General features: G+C 36.8%; 1 protein-coding gene across 3 annotated transcripts in view; it reads right to left on the bottom strand.

Annotated features, from left to right (window-relative positions):
- SCLT1 (sodium channel and clathrin linker 1) overlaps positions 1–17,665 on the bottom strand; it is a 283,591-nt gene that overhangs the window by 181,345 nt on the left and 84,581 nt on the right. For all 3 annotated transcript variants that reach the window (XM_082603421.1, XM_082603422.1, XM_082603420.1), the window contains one exon: positions 4,188–4,323. In XM_082603421.1, coding sequence (XP_082459547.1) covers positions 4,188–4,323 — 136 coding nt within the window. The remainder of the gene's footprint in view (positions 1–4,187; positions 4,324–17,665) is intronic.

Here is a 17,665-nt window from a genome sequence, read left to right as displayed (position 1 = left end):
GATGAATGGATAAAGAAGATGTGGCACATATATACAATGGAATATTACTCAGCCATAAAAAGAAATGAAATTGAGCTATTTGTAATGAGGTGGATAGACCTAGAGTCTGTCATACAGAGTGAAGTAAGTCAGAAAGAGAAAGACAAATACTGTATGCTAACACATATATATGGAATTTAAGAAGAAAAAAATGTCATGAAGAACCTAGGGAAGACAGGAATAAAGACACAGACCCACTAGAGAATGGACTTGAGGATATGGGGAGGGGGAAGGGTAAGCTGTGACAAAGCAAAAGAGAGGCATGGACATATATACACTACCAAACGTAAGGTCGATAGCTAGTGGGAAGCAGCCGCATAGCACAGGGAGATCAGCTCGGTGCTTTGTGACCGCCTGGATGTGTGGGATAGGGATGGTGGGAGGGAGACGCAAGAGGGAGGGGATATGGGAACATATGTATATGTATAACTGATTCATTTTGTTATAAAGCAGATATTAACACACCATTGTGAAGCAATTAAGATGTAAAAAAAAAAGACAAAAAAAAAAAGCAGAATCTGGTGCCAGAATTTGGGTTGGATTTCTAATTCTGGCTGAATGACCCTGTACAATTCATTTTACTTCCTTAAGACTGCTTTCTTTTCAATAGAATAGTCATAAAAATGACTCATAACTCAACAGAGTGCAGTCTCCCAAATGTGCCTGATGGTAAGAGTCATCTGGACTATGAAGAAAGCCCAGATTCTCCTAAGCCAGTGGTTCTCAAAGGACTAGCATCAATACCTTAGAACCTGTTAGAAATGTAAATTATTGAGGCATATCGTAGACTTCTTGAATCAAAAACTTGGGGGAGGGGGTGACAATCTTTATTTCAGTAAGCCCTCGGGTGATTATGATACACACCAAAATTTGAGAACCACTGTACTAATGTATAACCCATCATTTGGAAAAAACACAATTTAAGTGATTCCACACATTTAGGTTTTTAAACTACTTCCAATTTTTCACTATCAAAACATTACTATAGGGCTTCCCTGGTGGCGCAGTGGTTGAGAGTCCGCCTGCCGATGCAGGGGACACGGGTTCGTGCCCCGGTCTGGGAGGATCCCACATGCCACGGAGCGGCTGGGCCCGTGAACCATGGCCGCTGAACCTGCGCGTCCGGAGCCTGTGCTCCGCAATGGGAGAGGCCACAGTAGTGAGAGGCCCGCGTATGGCAAAAAAAAACACATTACTATAATTAATATATTTATTCAGATATTTTTATATACTGTTTTTTAGGACAGCTTCCTAGAATCTATGTGATGTCACCATCTAATTAATTGGTTAAAGGATATGAACATTTCTAGGGCTCTTACTGCCAAACTGCCCTCCAGAAAGATTTTTACAAATCACACTATTATAGGAGAACAAAATACTCCAAACTAAAAATATTTAGTTAGGTACTTGATATTGTACTAGTGCTACTGGCTCCCAAAGTAACTATACTTGAGATACACAGAACCTTTTGCACCTAATTTTAATTCTGCTTTATCATGCTGTTTAGTAATAATAATGATAAAGGTGATAAAAATAATAGGTAGATTTATGAACTCACACATGTGCTAGGCATTACCCTATGTGCTTAATGGGGATTCAAAATTTTAATTACCATAAGAACTCCATAAAATAAGAATTATTATAATCTCCATTTATAAATGAAGAAGGTGAAGCACAAAGAAGTTTCCCGAGATCACAGAGCTACAAAGTAGAATGGGGACCAAACTCAAGAAGTTTGACCAAACTTTTCTTCCAAAAGCTTGTGTGTTTCACAAAAGTAGGAGCCAACATTCTCCACTGTATATGATAAATACTAAGCACAGTGCCTCATATATAATAGACACTGAATAAATATTTGTGGAATGGATGAAGATATTTGAATCTTCTGTTAAATTCTCTAGACTTATTACTTTAATAAAGCATAATATAATAAAGAATTCTCCCTCTTTCAATTATACTATAAATCGTATTTTATTGAGTTTTAAATTTATTCAGTTTGGATTCACCTAGTCTTCACACACGACACAAAGGGCTTTCAATCTAGTGATGGATACCAAAACAATTGTATGTGTTTTACTAGAACTTAATAATAAATTTAATAAACATGTATGTAGAAGTAATAAGCAGAATTAACATTTGACATTATTTTATGGATTTATTAACATTTTCTATTACTTATACTTTATAAAATTGCCTAAACTCTCACTCAGTTAAAATTCCATACTTATATACAAAATACATTGCAGATATTGTGGCAAAATTTGTTTTTAACAAATCACCTTTTTTTTTTTTTTTTTGCAGTATGCGGGCCTCTCACTGTTGTGGCCTCTCCCGCTGCAGAGCACAGGCTCCGGAGGCACAGGCCCAGCGGCCATGGCTCACAGGCCCAGCCGCTCCTTGGACTCTCAACCACTGCGCCACCAGGGAACCCCTCCTTTTTCATTTTTGACTGGTCAAACTTGTACCTCACCAAAGCTTCTGTGAAGTAATGATCCAAAATGTAGCAAAAAGGTAGGACCCCGTCTTCAGAAAAATAATATGTACCAAGTAAGATGGAGATGGAGAAAGGCAAAGACAGGAGAAGATAGGAGGAGAAAGAGGTGAGAAACAAGAGAACAAGTGTGGTTTAAAAAAAAAAAGAACAAAATTTAGCAATAGAATTTATAGCAACAACAACAAAAAGAAATTATAGCAACAAAAGTACTACAGGGAGATGCATTTTAGACATAAGATTTCTAGTTTCAAAAAAAGAAAACAAAACAAAAAACAAATCCTATCTAGTTTTACACTCTTTTTTCTTTTTATAAAATAAAAAAAGTTTGGATTTATTGAGGTATGACTGACAAGTAATCAGTGTCTATATTGAAGGTGTATTTTTACATATGGTCTGTCACAATATTTTTTAATAGTAATGAGAAATGCATATTCTGCCGCAGCTTTCAAAAGACATATTTAATACCTTGTTAGAAAGCATTTATAAGTTTACATTAATATTCATGTATTTATATGTCAACATTAGTAAATCCTTTCTGAAATACTAGTCTAGAACAGAGTAAAGAACATGCTTTTCTCATTATTTTTGCCTTTATTATTTTTCAAATTCCTTCCCTTTACACACATTAAAAAGAGTTCAGTGCTACATAATGCTCCATATCAAGGTAGATACAACCTATCTGATTAACTTAAAATATCACTTTCAAAAGCAAAGAATTCCAAAACCAAATTTCCAAGGAATAAAAAAATATGACTTTTCATAGATAACTACAAAATCAAAATTGTAATAAAGAATTTCTAATCCTCATTTATAAAATGAAGAAACTGAGGCACACAGGAAGGTAGAAGAATGGGATTAAAATCCATAAAAGATATGAGATACCTAGGATGCAAAATTGTAAATTAAAATAAAATTCCCTTACATATAACCAAAAAAAACTCTGGTGCTGAAAGCAGGATATATACAGTATAGCTTCCCAAATATTTCAATTACCATGAAGGAGGAAAAAAGGAGAAAAAGTATAATTCTAAAAGAAGCATAACTTTAGAAAAATATAATTCTATAATCTTTGACAATTGAAGAAAACAGTATCAAGAGAAAACACAGGAAAATGAAAAATGGAAATTTAGGCAAGTGGATAATTGATTCTTAAAAATTTTCTTTGGCATTAAAATATTTTATAACACTTAAAAAATCATGCCAGGGCCTCCCTGGTGGCGCAGTGGTTGAGAGTCCGCCTGCCGATGCAGGGGAAACGGGTTCGTGCCCCGGTCTGGGAGGATCCCATATGCCGCGGAGCGGCTGGGCCCGTGAGCCATGGCCGCTGGGCCTGCGCGTCCAGAGCCTGTGCTCCGCAACGGGAGAGGCCACAACAGTGAGAGGCCCACATACCGCAAAAAAAAAAAAAAAAAAAAAAATCATGCCAAAAGAATTATGATTCAGTTAAAATATATACAAGGCAGCTACATTTATAACATACAGGGAGGGCACATATTACAAGCTTTGTTACCTGTTAACTATTGTGCAAACTGTAGAAAATCATTATGGTAACAATTTCAATATTCTGTTATTATCATTCATAAATAATGATTGACTATAAATTTTTTAGAAACTCTGTTTATTTAGGATATAATTCAATACATATATCACTCACTTGATTGGCCAGTTGTAGTTGTTCTTGAAGATTCCTGACTGTTTCATCATCTGTACATATCTCATTTCCCATCTCTGTGCCAAAGGGAATGTCCTCCAATTGCTTTTCAACAGCATCTTTTAATTCACTGTGCAACCTTTGGAACAAACAGTTAACAATAATCTAATTTTGGTAATAGTAATTACTGTTTCAGGTCAACTAAATAAACATTTGGGTCAAAAAATCACTATTTACACAAAAATTATTTTTAAGTCAACCTCTAAATTTAGAAGTGTTTTAAAACCATTAAAAAATGTGCTATAAGAAAAAATACATCACGATTGTGAATGAATTAAATTTGTCATAATTAATTCAAACATACATAATTCAGTTTGTCCTAGGAAGATTTTAATTTTTTAAAGAGGTAAAATACTGAAATTATACCTTATTAATTGACAAGTCATTCAGAAAAAAATTTTAAATATGATAATTTCATCTAGTTACTTAAATGGAAAGGGAATTTTAAATCTTGTAGAATTATTGTTAATTTCTTCATTGTGTTTCACAAAACTCATCTGATTTCTCACTAGTTCCAGTTTATAAAGCATAGAATAAAATTCTTGATGGTTATGAAATCAAGACTAGAGGATTTACTTGCCAGCACTTTCTTACATAAATTTGACCATAACTCTGAAAGCCTTAAATTCAACTTTAACCTTACATTAAAGTAAATTACAAGTATTTCATGCTTTGAAATTACACCAAAAAAAAAAAAAAAGCATAGAAAGGTTCAACTTAAAAGACTGATTAGGTGTTTATGTCAAAATGATGTACTCCTAGAAGGAAAAATGTTTTTTAATATCAGAAAAACTTAGAAACACTGAATTTATATAATTGTAACCAGAAAACATTATTTATAATAAACACATCTCAAAGTAAAACTTTCCCAAAGGAATTGCATCCATCTCTCTAAAATAATTTAAACAGAATTATCTACTAACACTACAATCTCCACTGAAACTAGAAAAACGCAATCTTAAAACATATTTATTGAAAACAAAGTTCATCAAGTAAGTCACAAGATAATAACCTCAGGTACCAGTGGGGCAAGGGAAGGGGGGAAAGGCAGTAGAGGGATACTGGATTAAGAAGTACAAATTATTAGATATAAAATAAGCTAAGAAGATATGTTATAAAACACAGGGAATATAGCCAATATTTTATCATAACTATAAATGGAGTATAACCTTTAAAGATTGTGAATCACTATATTGTACATCTGTTACTTATATAATACTGCACAGCAACTATACTTCAATTTAAAAAAAGCAAAAACTAAACAAAAAAAAGAACCCTTAATACTTACAGGCATATTGCCTTAACCAAACTGCCTGAATTTGAAACCAGTATCTCATTTAGTTAGCTATGTGACTTTGGACAAGTTCCTTAACCTCCTTTGGCCTCAGTTTCCCAATCTGTAAATTGTAAATGCCACCTATTGCTTATTCTCTTCTGGAATTTTTTTTTAAACTATTCTGTACAGTGTTTCTCTCTTTCTCAGTCTCAGTGGAATTTTCATCTCTCCAAACTTTAACTTTTGGAATTTAGTCCTTGGACAGCTTTCATCATGTCTTACAGTTTCTGGAACACAGGTCTTGTGCCTCTTTAGGTAGGTTTATTCCTAGCTATCTTATTCTCTTTGATGTGAAGGTAAATTGGGGTTGTTTCCTTAATTTATCTTTCTCATACTTCATTGTTAGTGTATAGAAATGCAACAGATTTCTGTATGTTAACTTTGTATCCTGAAACTTTATTGAATTTACTAATGAGCTCTAGTAGTTTTCTGGTGGCATCTTTAGGATTTTCTATGTATAGTAGACATTTTACCTCTTCCCTTCTCATTTGGATACCTCTTATTTCTTTTTCTTGTCTGATGGCTGTGGCTAGGTCTTCCAATACTATGTTGAATAAAAGTGGTGAGAGTGGGCATCCTTGTCTTGTACCTAGATTGTACGTCTCTGGTATTTATCCGTTTCTTCTTGGTTCTCCATTTTATTGGTGTATAATTTTTCACACTAATCTCTTATGATCTTTCATATTTCTGTATTGTCAGTACAGAAATATGAATCTGCAAATTCTCTTTCATCTCTGATTTTACTTGGGTCCTTTTTTTTTCTTAATGACTCTGGCTAAAGGTTTATCAATTTTGTTTTATCTTTTCAAGGAACCAGAGTTTAGTTTCACTGATTCTCTCTATTTTTTTTAAAGTCTCTATTACATTTATTTCTGCTCTGATCCTCTTCTTCTACTAACTTTGGGTTTTATTAGTTCTTTTTCTAGTTCCTCTAGGTGTAAGGTGAGATTGCTTATTTGAGATTTTTCTTACTTCCTTAGGTAGGCCTATATTGCTAGAAACATTCCTCTGAGAACAGCTTTTACTGCTTCCCAAAGCTTTTCCACCATTATATTTCTATTTTAATTTGACTCCAGGTATTTTTTGACTTCCTGTTTGATTTCTTCAGTGACCAATTGGTTGTTTAGTAGCATATTGCTTAGCCTCCACTGGTTTTTTTTTTTTTTTTGGTAGTTTTTTCATTGTAGCTTATTTCTAGTCTCATAGCATTGTGACTGTAAAAGACGTTTAATATAATTTCAATATTCTTAAATTTACCGAGACTTATTTTGTGGCCTAGTATGTGCTCTATCCTGGAAAATGTTCTATATGTAGTTGAATGTTTATTCTGTTGCTTTTGGGATGGAATGTTTTATACATACATATATATACATAGATGTACATATAAATAAATTCTATCTGATGTAAGGCTAGCGTTTCCTTATTGATTTTCTGTCTGGATGCATGATCTTCCATTGATGTAAGTTGGGTGTTAAAGTACCATATTATTATTGTGTAACTCAACACAATTTCTCCCTTTATGTCTACTTATATTTGATTTACATATTTAGGTGCTCCTAAGTTGGGACATAAATATTTACAATTATTATATATTGTTGGATTGATCCCATTATCATTATGTAATGTCCTTCTCTGTCTCTTGTAACAGTCTTTGTTTTAAACTCTGTTTTGTCTGATATAAGAATTGCTACCCCAGCTTCCTTTTTGTTTCCATTTGTATGGAAAACTTCTTTCCATACTCTCACTTTCCATCTCTGTGTCTTTAGATCTAAAGTGAGTCTCTTCTAGGAAGCATATATATAGTTCTTCTTTCTGTATCCACTCTAAGTCTTTTGTTTGGAGCATTTAGTCCAATACATTTAAAATAATTAATGATATGTATGTACTTACTGTCATTTTGTTCATTGTTTTCTGGTGGTTTTTGTGGTTCTCTCTTCTTCCTTTCTTTTTTTTGCTTTGTATCCTTGTGATCTAATGGATGACTATCTTTAGTGTTATAGTTTATAGTTTGGTGTTTAGATTCCTTTTTTGCATATCTATTACAGATTTTTGGTTTGTGGTTACAATGAGGTTCATATATAACTATATTTATAAAGATATATATATATATATATAAAATAAATAATATATATTTTAAATTCATTCATATATGATTATTTTAAGTTCATGATCCCTTAAGATCAAACCATTCTGACAACCCTGCATTTTTAAAATCCCCTGCCATGTTTAACGTCTTTGATACATTTTATATCTTTTTGTGGGGTGTGTCCCTTAAATACTTGTTGTGGAAATAGATGCTTTTTCTTCTTTTGTCTTTTAACCTTCCTACTAGCTTTATAAGTGGATGATCTATTTTACTGTATGTTTGTCTTTACCAATCAGACTTTTCTTTGCACAGTTTTCCTATTTCTAGTTGTAGTCCTTTCCACTTAGAAAAGTCCCTTTAATATCTCTTGTAAAGCTGGTTTAGTGATGCTGAACTCTGTAGCTTTCGCTTGTCTGTAAAACTCTTTATCTCTCCTTCAAATTTGAATGATAGCCTTGCTGAGTAGAGTATTCTTGGTTGGTATGTTCATCAATTTGAATCAATTGTGCCAATCCCTTCTGCTCACAAAGTTGCTGCTGAAAAGTCAATTGAGGGCTTCCCTGGTGGTGCAATGGTTGAGAGTCCGCCTGCCGATGCAGGGGATGCGAGTTCGTGCCCCGGTCCAGGAAGATCCCACATGTCGCGGAGCGGCTGGGCCCGTGAGCCATGGCCGCTGAGCCTGCATGACCAGAGCCTATGCTCTGCGATGGGAGAGGCCACAGCAGTGAGGGCCCCACGAACCGCAAAAAAAAAAAAAAAAAAAAAAAAAAAAGTCAATTGATAGCCTTATGGGAGTTCCCCTGTATGCTACTAGTTGCTTTTCCCTTGCTTCTTTTAAGACTCTCCCTTTATCTTTAACTTTTTGCCATTTTAATTACAATGTGTCTTGGTGTGGACTTCTTTGGATTCATTTTGTTTGGGACTCTGTGTGCTGCCTGGACCTGCATGGACCTTCCTTTCCCTGGTCAGGAAAGTTTTCAGCTATTATTTCTCCAAATAACTCCTCTGCCCTTTTCTCTCTATTTCCTCCTTCTGGGACTCCTATATTTTGAATGTTATTATGCTTGATGTTGTCCCAGAGGTCTCTTAAACTGTCCTCTTTTTAAAAAACTCTTTTTTCTTTTTTTGTTCAGTTCAGGTGATTTCTTCTACTTTGTCATCCAGTTCACTGATCTGTTCCTCTGTATCATATACTCTACTGTTAATTCCTTCTAGTGTATTTTTTATTTCAGTTATTATCTTCTTCAGCTCTGTTTACATCTTTATATTTTTTATTTTTTAACTATTTGTTAGAAACTTCTAACTTCTCACTGTGTTCATTCATTCTTCTCCTGAGTTCACTGAGCACCTTTTTTTTTCATAGAAAATTGTTTATTTCACTTATAGTTTCACATTTATCAGCACAGAGTTACACAGTTTTCTCTAAACATTTTCGAGTGTCTGTATTTCTCATTTTGTGATTATTTTACCAACTCAAATGCATGTATTTAGTTTATAATAAAGATAACATCAGATCAGTGGAGAAAGGAAAGATGATTAGAAAATAAAACTCTGACAGCTATTTATAAGAAAAAGCAAATATCTTGAATATAAGGTGAATATGTACTTACATATTCTTTTTTTTTTACAAGACAGGCTTTATCAATTATGATTTATGTGTATTTAATGTAATCATATCAAATTTTAGCTTCTGCCAGAGTGAATTTTCTTTTTTTTTAAACATCTTTATTGGAGTTTAACTGCTTTACAATGGTGTGTTAGTTTCTGTATAACAAAGTGAATCAGCTATACATATACATATACATATATCCCCATATCTCTTTCCTCTTGCATCTCCCTCCTACCCTCCCTATCCCACCCCTCTAGGTGGACACAAAGCACTGAGCTGCACTGAGCATCTTTATTATCATTCTTTTGAACTCTTTATCATGTAGATTGCTTATCTCCACTTGGCTTAGTTCTTCTGGGGTTTTGTCTTCATTTGGAACATATTCCTTCGCTCCTCATTCTGCCTAATTTTCCATGTTTATTTCTAAGTATTAAGTAGGTCAGTTATGTTTCCAGATGTTGGAGAAGTGGTATTAAGTAAGAGACATCCTATGGGGCCCAGCAGCACTTGACCCCATATGTGGGCTGTGTGGGCCCTTCTGTGTGATGAGGCTGACTACTCTCGGCACACTGGTAGACAAGGCTCATCCTTAGGCTGGTTGACTGCTATGCCCTGTCTTGCATGGTGGCTGCTGGCCTGCTGGTGGTCAGGCCAGATTTCAGCATGGTTGGATGCACAGGCTGGGATATCTTTGGGTAGATGCTGGCCCACTAGTGGGCAGTACTGGGTTCTGGTATAGCTAGTTGCATGACCTGGCACAGGGGTGGGTCTCAGCCCAGTGGTATACAGATCTGGTTCCCTGGGTGCTGGCTGTGGGACCCAGGGGGTCCAGTGCTGATGTCAGCCTACTGGTGGGTGGGGTCACATCCTAATGAAGCTGGCTCTGGGACTCTGGAGATTCTGGGGCTGGTCCTGGCTAGCTGATGGGCAGGGCTGGGTCCTGGTGTGGCTGGCAGCAAGTCCAGGGGTGTTCCAAGGCTGGTTCTGACCTGATGGCAGGTAGAGTGGAGCCCCAGGGTACCTGGGTGTGGGTGTTGGGGAGGCCTGCGGTTGGTTCCAGTCCACTGGTGGGTGGAGCCAGGTCCCTGCAAGGCTGGCTGCTCACCTGGGAGGTCCTGGAATTGGAGCTTATCTGCTGTTGGGCAGGCAGGCCCCCAGTGCTAGTAGGTTAGAGAGAGGACTCCAAAATGGCACTTGCCAGCACCCGTGTCCTCATGGTAGAATGAACTCCCCAAAATGGCTGTTGCCAGTGTCATCAGGAAGAGTCCCAGTTGCTCCGCCTCTCCAGGAGACTCGATGAGATCAGCAAGTGGGTCTTAACAGGCTCCTTCAAATTACTGTCTCAGTTCTGGGACTCAGAGCATGTGAGATTTTGTGTGTGCGCTTTAACAGTGGAGTTTCTGCTACCTACAGTCCTCTGGCTCTCCCATATGCAAGTCCTGCTGGCTTTCAAAGCCACATGTTTTGAGGGCCTGTCTTTCTAGTGCAGGACCCTCAGCTTGGGAGCCTGATGTGGGGCTTGGACCCCTTGCTCCTTAGGGAGACCTTCTGTGATTGTGATTATCCTCCCATTTGTGGGTCACCTACCTGAAAGTGCAGGTCTTGACTACATTATGTCTCTGGCCCCTCCTATCCATCTTGTTTTGGTTCTTTCCTTATATCTTAAGCTGTGAAAAATCTTTTCTGCTAGTCTTCAAGTAATTCTCATTGATAGCTGCTCTGTAAATAGTTGTAATTTTGGTGTGCCTAGAGGAGGAGGTGAGTTCAGGGTCTTCGTACTCCATCACCTTGGACACACCTTGCAATGTCATTTTTATAGTCCTGCACTGTCATGCAAAGCAAGGACCACCTATATGCATCAGTAGTTTATTTTTGTTTTAGTATCTGAAGTATTTGGGGTAGGGGTGTTTAATTTTTCAATTTGCAATCCTGCTGTCTCTTGCCTGATGCAACCTAATTCTCCAAATGTTTCATAATTTTGGGTTTAGTTTGCTGTTCTTTTCCTAACCTGTTCAGCAAATTCTTAGAGACCACTGATTTTCAGACTTCTTTTCTAATATATGCACTTAAGAGTATGGATTTCCCTCTAAGAATGGCCTTAACAGCAACCCACAGTTTTTATGCTGTATTTTCACTATCTATCAGTTGAAAATATTCTCCAGCTTTCATGGTTAATTCTTTGACCTATGAGTAATATTTAAAAGCATATTGCTTAATTAGAAACAGCTGGGAATTTTCTGATTCCTTTTTTCTTTCTTTTTTAAAAAAGAACAGATTTCTAATACAACTTTCACTGTTATTAAGGAACAGAATCTGAGTACTTAAAAAATCTGAGAGTTGTTTTCTTTTTTTCCTTTAAATGTTATTTATGTATGTATGTATGTATGTATGTATGTATTTATTCATGCATGCATGCATGCTGCACCAGGTCTTAGTTATAGCACACGGGATCTTCGTCGTGGTTGGTTGCAGCACGCAGACTTCTTAGTTGCAGCATGCTAACTCTTAGTTGTGGCATGCATGTGGGATCTAGTTACCCAACCAGGGATTGAACCAGGGCCCCCTGCATTGGGAGCGCAGAGTCTTACCCACTGGACCACCAGGGAAGTCCCAAGAGTTACTTTCTGGATTTGTCAATTTTGGAAATGTTTTATGTGTACTTAAAAAGAATATGTATTTTGAAGGTATTAGGTATTTGTCTGTTAAGTATGTTTGTTAATTGCATGGTTCAAATATTATTTTTTGAGTTTTTCTTTCAATTACTGAGGAGCAATATGTTTATATTTCCTGCTATCCAGTGGATTTGTCTGTTTTGCCATTCAATGCTGTCACTGAATTTTTCTAATCTAGAAAAACAGAAAACTTGAAATTTTCTATTCTGAGGCTTTGTTACTGGGTACTTGCAAATTTTTTAAAAATAAATAAGTTTATTTATTTATTTGTTTATTTATTTTTGGCTGCATTGGGTCTTCACTGCTGTGTCCAGGCTTTCTCTAGTTGCGGCAAGCGGGGGCTACTCTTTGTTGTGGTGCACAGGCTTCTCATTGCGGTGGCTTCTCCTGTTGCAGAGCATGGGCTCTAGGCATGCGGGCTTCAGTAGTTGTGGCGCACAGTCTCAGCAGCTGTGGCGCACAGGCTTAGTTGTCCCGCGGCATGTGGGATCTTCCCAGACCAGGGCTTGAACCCACGTCCCTTGCATTGGCAAGTGGATTCTTAACCACTGTGCCACCAGGCAAGTCTCTGGGTACTTGAAAATTTAAAACTGTTATATCTTTTATCATTATGAAATATCCCTATTTATAATATTCTCTTCTTGCATTAAAGTCTACTATGTCTGATATTACCAGCTTTCTTTTGGTTAGCACAGCATGGTTTATCTATTTTCCATCCTCTTATTTGCAATCATTCAATATTCTTATATTTTAAAAATCTGTCTGATAAAAAATACACACTATAACTGGTTTCTTTTTTAATCTCAGATAAATCACTATCTTTCAATTGCAGCATTTAGTACATTGAAGTTTAATGTAATTACTAACGTATTTGAGTTTATATCTACTATCTTAGTATTTGCTTTCTATTTGCCCTGTCCATTATGAATTTTCTCTCCTTTCGTGCTTTCTTTTGGGTGTTTTTTTTATTACTTCATTTTTCTACTCTATTATCTTGGTTGGCAGTTACATTATCTTGGTTGGCAGTTGGCTTTACTTTCTAAAGATTAAAACAGGTATCACTGAGGTATCAAACTCTAAAATAAATTAGTATTATATTTCTTTTGGGTAATGCTAGAACCTGAGAATATTTTAACTCCAAATGCCCTTTCCCTAAATTTATGATATTGCTGCCTTATATTTAATTCTCTACAGATATTTTAGAGACATTATTATTGTTTTAGAATAGCTAATGTTCATTAGACTTTCTCCCATGGGCACCATTTCCTGTAATTCTAAGCTTTCATCTGGGATTATTTTCTTTTTGTAGAATATCTTTTTAGGATTTTCTTTAATTTTGCTAATGATAATGCTCTCAATTTCTTTTCATCTGACCTTTCTTCTGATCGATATTTCACTGGGTAAAGAATTCCACACTGATAGTTTTTCTTTCAGCACTTTAAAAATATTCCACTGTCTCCTGATTTCCAGTATCTCTGTTGAGAAATCAGTTAATATCTTATTGTGTCTAGATAATAAGATAAGCTCTTTCTGCTGTTCAGTTTTTTCTTTCTCTTTGGTTTTCTTTGATTTTATAATAATGTACCTAGGTACAGTACTTTTGTATTATCCTGCTTATGATGCATGGTGTGTTCTTAATCTGTGGACCAATGTCTCTCTGTCTTCTCTTTCTGGGACTCAAGCTATATGACTTTTAGCTGATTTCACTATTTCCCATATGTCTCTTAGTTTTTATTTATTTATTTTGTTCTGCATTTTCTATCCTCTTCTATCTCTGACCTTCATTCTGAATATTTTCTTCTGACTTGGGTTGCATTCCATTAATTCTCTCTTCAGTTATGTCTCATTTCCATTATTACTGCAATTTTCAGTTCTAGAATCTCTATTTGGTTCTTTAAGAGTTTTTAGTTCTCTTATAAAAATTCTCAAAATTGTGTCTTATTTCATTGAACATTGTACATAGTTATTTTAAAGACCAAACTGTGGATCTGTTTCAATTGTATACTATTTTTTTATGATTTTTTTAACCACGCTGTCTTCAATCTTACCATTACCAGTTCTTTTTATGCCAGATATTAGCCAGATATCACAAGTAAAAAAGTACAGAGATATTCTGAGGCCTAGCAATGATGTTATCTTCCTCTAAAAGTCTTCCTTTTCTTTTTTCAGATGGGAGGGGTATTACCAATCCCTGATCATGTCCTTTATAACATCATGTTGTATCAAATATCAGTCATGTTTTAGATCTTTTCAGGACTAGTCTATTTTGGGGGAGTCACCCTTACTTCAAAGCCTGGATGTTCCTGAGCCACCTACCCTCAAGTCTGATGGGCCCGGAATTTCAATTTTTATTTCTCTAGCTCCATGAATTTGTTTCGAGCTCTGCTCAGTTTTCAACCACTCTTCACCTCTTCTGACATCGGGAGATATATTTAAGGGAAAGTAAACCAAAATGCAGGCTCATATCCCTGGATTTCTTTATTTTCCTGGTCTTTACCCTACAATTCTACACTGACTCCAATTCACTTCAAACAAATTTGATTTTTGTCAAATTTTTGTCAAGATTTTCTAGTTTTTGTCCAGATTCTCTAGTTTTCTCAGAAGGAGTCTGTTGCCATCACTGTAAACAAAACTATCTAACTTATTTTCAGTTAATTAAAAATGTTTTGAGCACCAGTTTGGCTGTATCTCACTAGTTTGATATGCTATTTATTTTATGCAGTTTTTAATTTTAGTTTTCCTCTTTATCTCATTAGTTGAAAATGTAGTTAAAAGAAATTCGTTACACTCACTTGTTATTTCTAATTTAATGTAGGTGTGAGTTATGTTTAATTTGTATGTATGTATGTGGTGGGGAGGGTCTGAAGCCCATATCTATGTAAATGTTTCATGGGTCTTGAAAAACACAGTATATTCCTGTTGGTTCATATATGAGTAGTATAAACAAAGATATACATACATATACTCAAACTTGTTCTTTACTGTTTATATCTTTTACATTCCTGTTAATTTTTACCTTTGTTTTCCTTGAAATATAACTTAGCTGCAATAATATATTTATAAATACTAAGTAAATACATGTTATCTAATTCTCCAAAGATCTTAGCAGTATAATTGAGAAAATAAAGCCATTTAAGTACTGCAAAGGTTTAAGGAATTAGTCTTTTTCAAAGCATTATTTTTTATGTATGGTTAACAAATCTTGAAAATTAGATATCAATAATTTTAGTAAGTTCAACAAACATTTGAAGAGATATTATGTACAGGATAGTAAGATAGTTCTGGTCCTAGCTGTATTTATTCAAATATATACTCAAGTCAAAACGTAAGAACTGTAAGAAAATAAAGAGGAGAAAGTTCCATCATATTTGGTTGGCTTCATAATAAGAGGAGAAATGAAGAGAAATCATACAAAGCTTTGTAGAAGTAAATAGGGTTACCCTTACTAATAACATTAGTAGCACCACATTTGTCTGCATAGGTGCTTTATCTGCAGTCACCATCAACTAGCTGATCTCTATTTTCTAGTGCAAATGCTAAAAAAAAAAGTCAATCTTACTGGCTTAGTTAATTGCAGAACTGTTTTGCTGAGAAAAATTATATACAGACCACAATTAGGAAGCTGGACAATAAGGAAGTGGCTACACCAACCACTGGTTCTAGGATCACACCTCTTTAGCCAAGATCCTGGTGTCAGGAAGTTACTGCCAGAGCTACTGCCTGCAGGAACACCCTGACTTAGCTCTGAGAGAAGCAGCTGCCAGAATTATTGGCTCTAGAGCCATGTTACACTTGTTAGATTCTCATACACAGCTTGTCCTCCTATTTATCTCCTAATTTAGGTCTCTTACATGTGTTTATCATTAGCAGAACCTAATTCCTACCCTGAACGAGTTTATACTTTTCCAGCCTTTGCAGTACAAGAAGGTATACAAAAAGGAGGTTGGAACAGATGTTAAGCCAATCTACTATACTTGTCATAAACTATTATTATAATTGTACAATTTAATTAAATGTGACCGAAAGTGAAAAAAATAAAAATACAAAAGAGCTGGGTTTTTTTTCTATGAAACCTAAACTGAATATGCAAGGCTCAGTAAAGATGAGTTGTTAAATAGCTGCTGTTGAATTAGAGCTAGTAAAATAATTATAAAAGTCAGAAAATTTGTAAAATCACAGAGGATCAAAAGGAGATCAAAAGGATCTCTAAGTTCTCACTCTTCTTCAAAGAAACTGAAAATGGAAATTCTAAAGAATGAATTGACAATTAGGAAGATGGCGGAACAGTAAGATGCGGAGATCACCTTCCTCCCCCCCGATACATCAGAAGTACATCTACACGTGGAACAACACCTACAGAACACCCACTGAATGCTGGCAGAAGACCTCAGACCTCCCAAAAGGCAAGAAACTGCCGACTTACCTGGGTAGGGCAAAAGAAAAAAGAATAAACAGAGACAAAAGAATAGGGACGGTACGTGCACCAGTGGGATGGAGCGGTGAAGGAGGAAAGGTTTCCACACACAAGAAGCCCCTTTGCGGGCGGAGACTGCGAGTGGCGGAGGGGGGAGCTTCGGGGCCGCGGAGGAGAGCACAGCAACAGGGGTGTAGAGGGCAAAGCAGAGAGATTCCTGCAAAGATGATCGGTGCTGACCAGCACTCACCAGTCCAAGAGGCTTGTCTGCTCACCCACCGGGGCCAGCAGGGGCTGGGAGCTGAAGCTTGGGCTTCGGTCGGATCGAAGGGAGAGGATGGGGGCTGGCGGTGTGAACACAGCCTGAAGGGGTTAGTGCTCCACGGCTAGCCGGTAGGGAGTCTGGGAAAAGATCTGGAGCTGCCTAAGAGGCAAGAGACTTTTTCTTCCCTCTGTGTTTCCTGGTGCACGAGGAGGGGGGATTAAGAGCACTGCTTAAAGGAGCTCCAGAGACGGGCGCAAGCTGCAGCTATCAGCGTGGACCCCAGAGACGGGCATGAGACGCTAAGGCTGCTGCTGCCACCGCCAAGAAGCCTGTGGGCAAGCACAGGTCACTATCCACACCTCCTTTCCGGGGAGCCTGTACAGCCCGCCAGTGCCAGGGTCCCGGGATCCAGGGACAACTTCCCCGAGACAATGCACGGCACGCCTCAGGTTGGTGCAACGTCCCACCGACCACCACCACAGCAGGCTCGTCCCGCATCCACGCCCCTCGCTCCCCCCGGTAGCTGTGCAAACAAAGAAGAACAAGGGAAAACTCTCTCAAAAGCCTCAGGAGCAGCGGATTAAATCTCCACAATCAACTTTATGTACCCTGCATCGGTGGAATACCTGAATAGACAATGAATCATCCCAAATTGAGGAGGTGGACTTTGAGAACAAGATTTGTTATTTTTTCCCCTTTTCCTCTTTTTGTGATTGTGTATGTGTATGCTTCTCTGTGAAAATTTGTCTCTATAGCTTTGCTTTCACCATTTGTCCTATGGTTCCGTACGCTGTTTTTTTTTTTATTTCTGAAAAAAATTTTTTTCTTAATAATTATTTTTTATTTTAATAACTTTATTTTACTTTATGCTCTTTCTTTCTATCTACTTTTTCTCCCTTTTATTCTGAGCCGTCTGGATGAAAGGCTCTTGGTGCTGCAGCCAGGAGTCAGTGCTGTGCCTCTGAGGTGGGAGAGCCAACTTCAGGACACTGGTCCACAAGAGACCTCCCAGATCCACGTAATATCACACGGCGAAAAC

Source organism: Mesoplodon mirus (genome assembly GCF_964341445.2).
Source record: "Mesoplodon mirus genome assembly, chromosome: 2".
Lineage (NCBI taxonomy): Eukaryota > Metazoa > Chordata > Mammalia > Artiodactyla > Ziphiidae > Mesoplodon > Mesoplodon mirus.
This window is presented reverse-complemented; position numbering and strand designations above follow the sequence as displayed.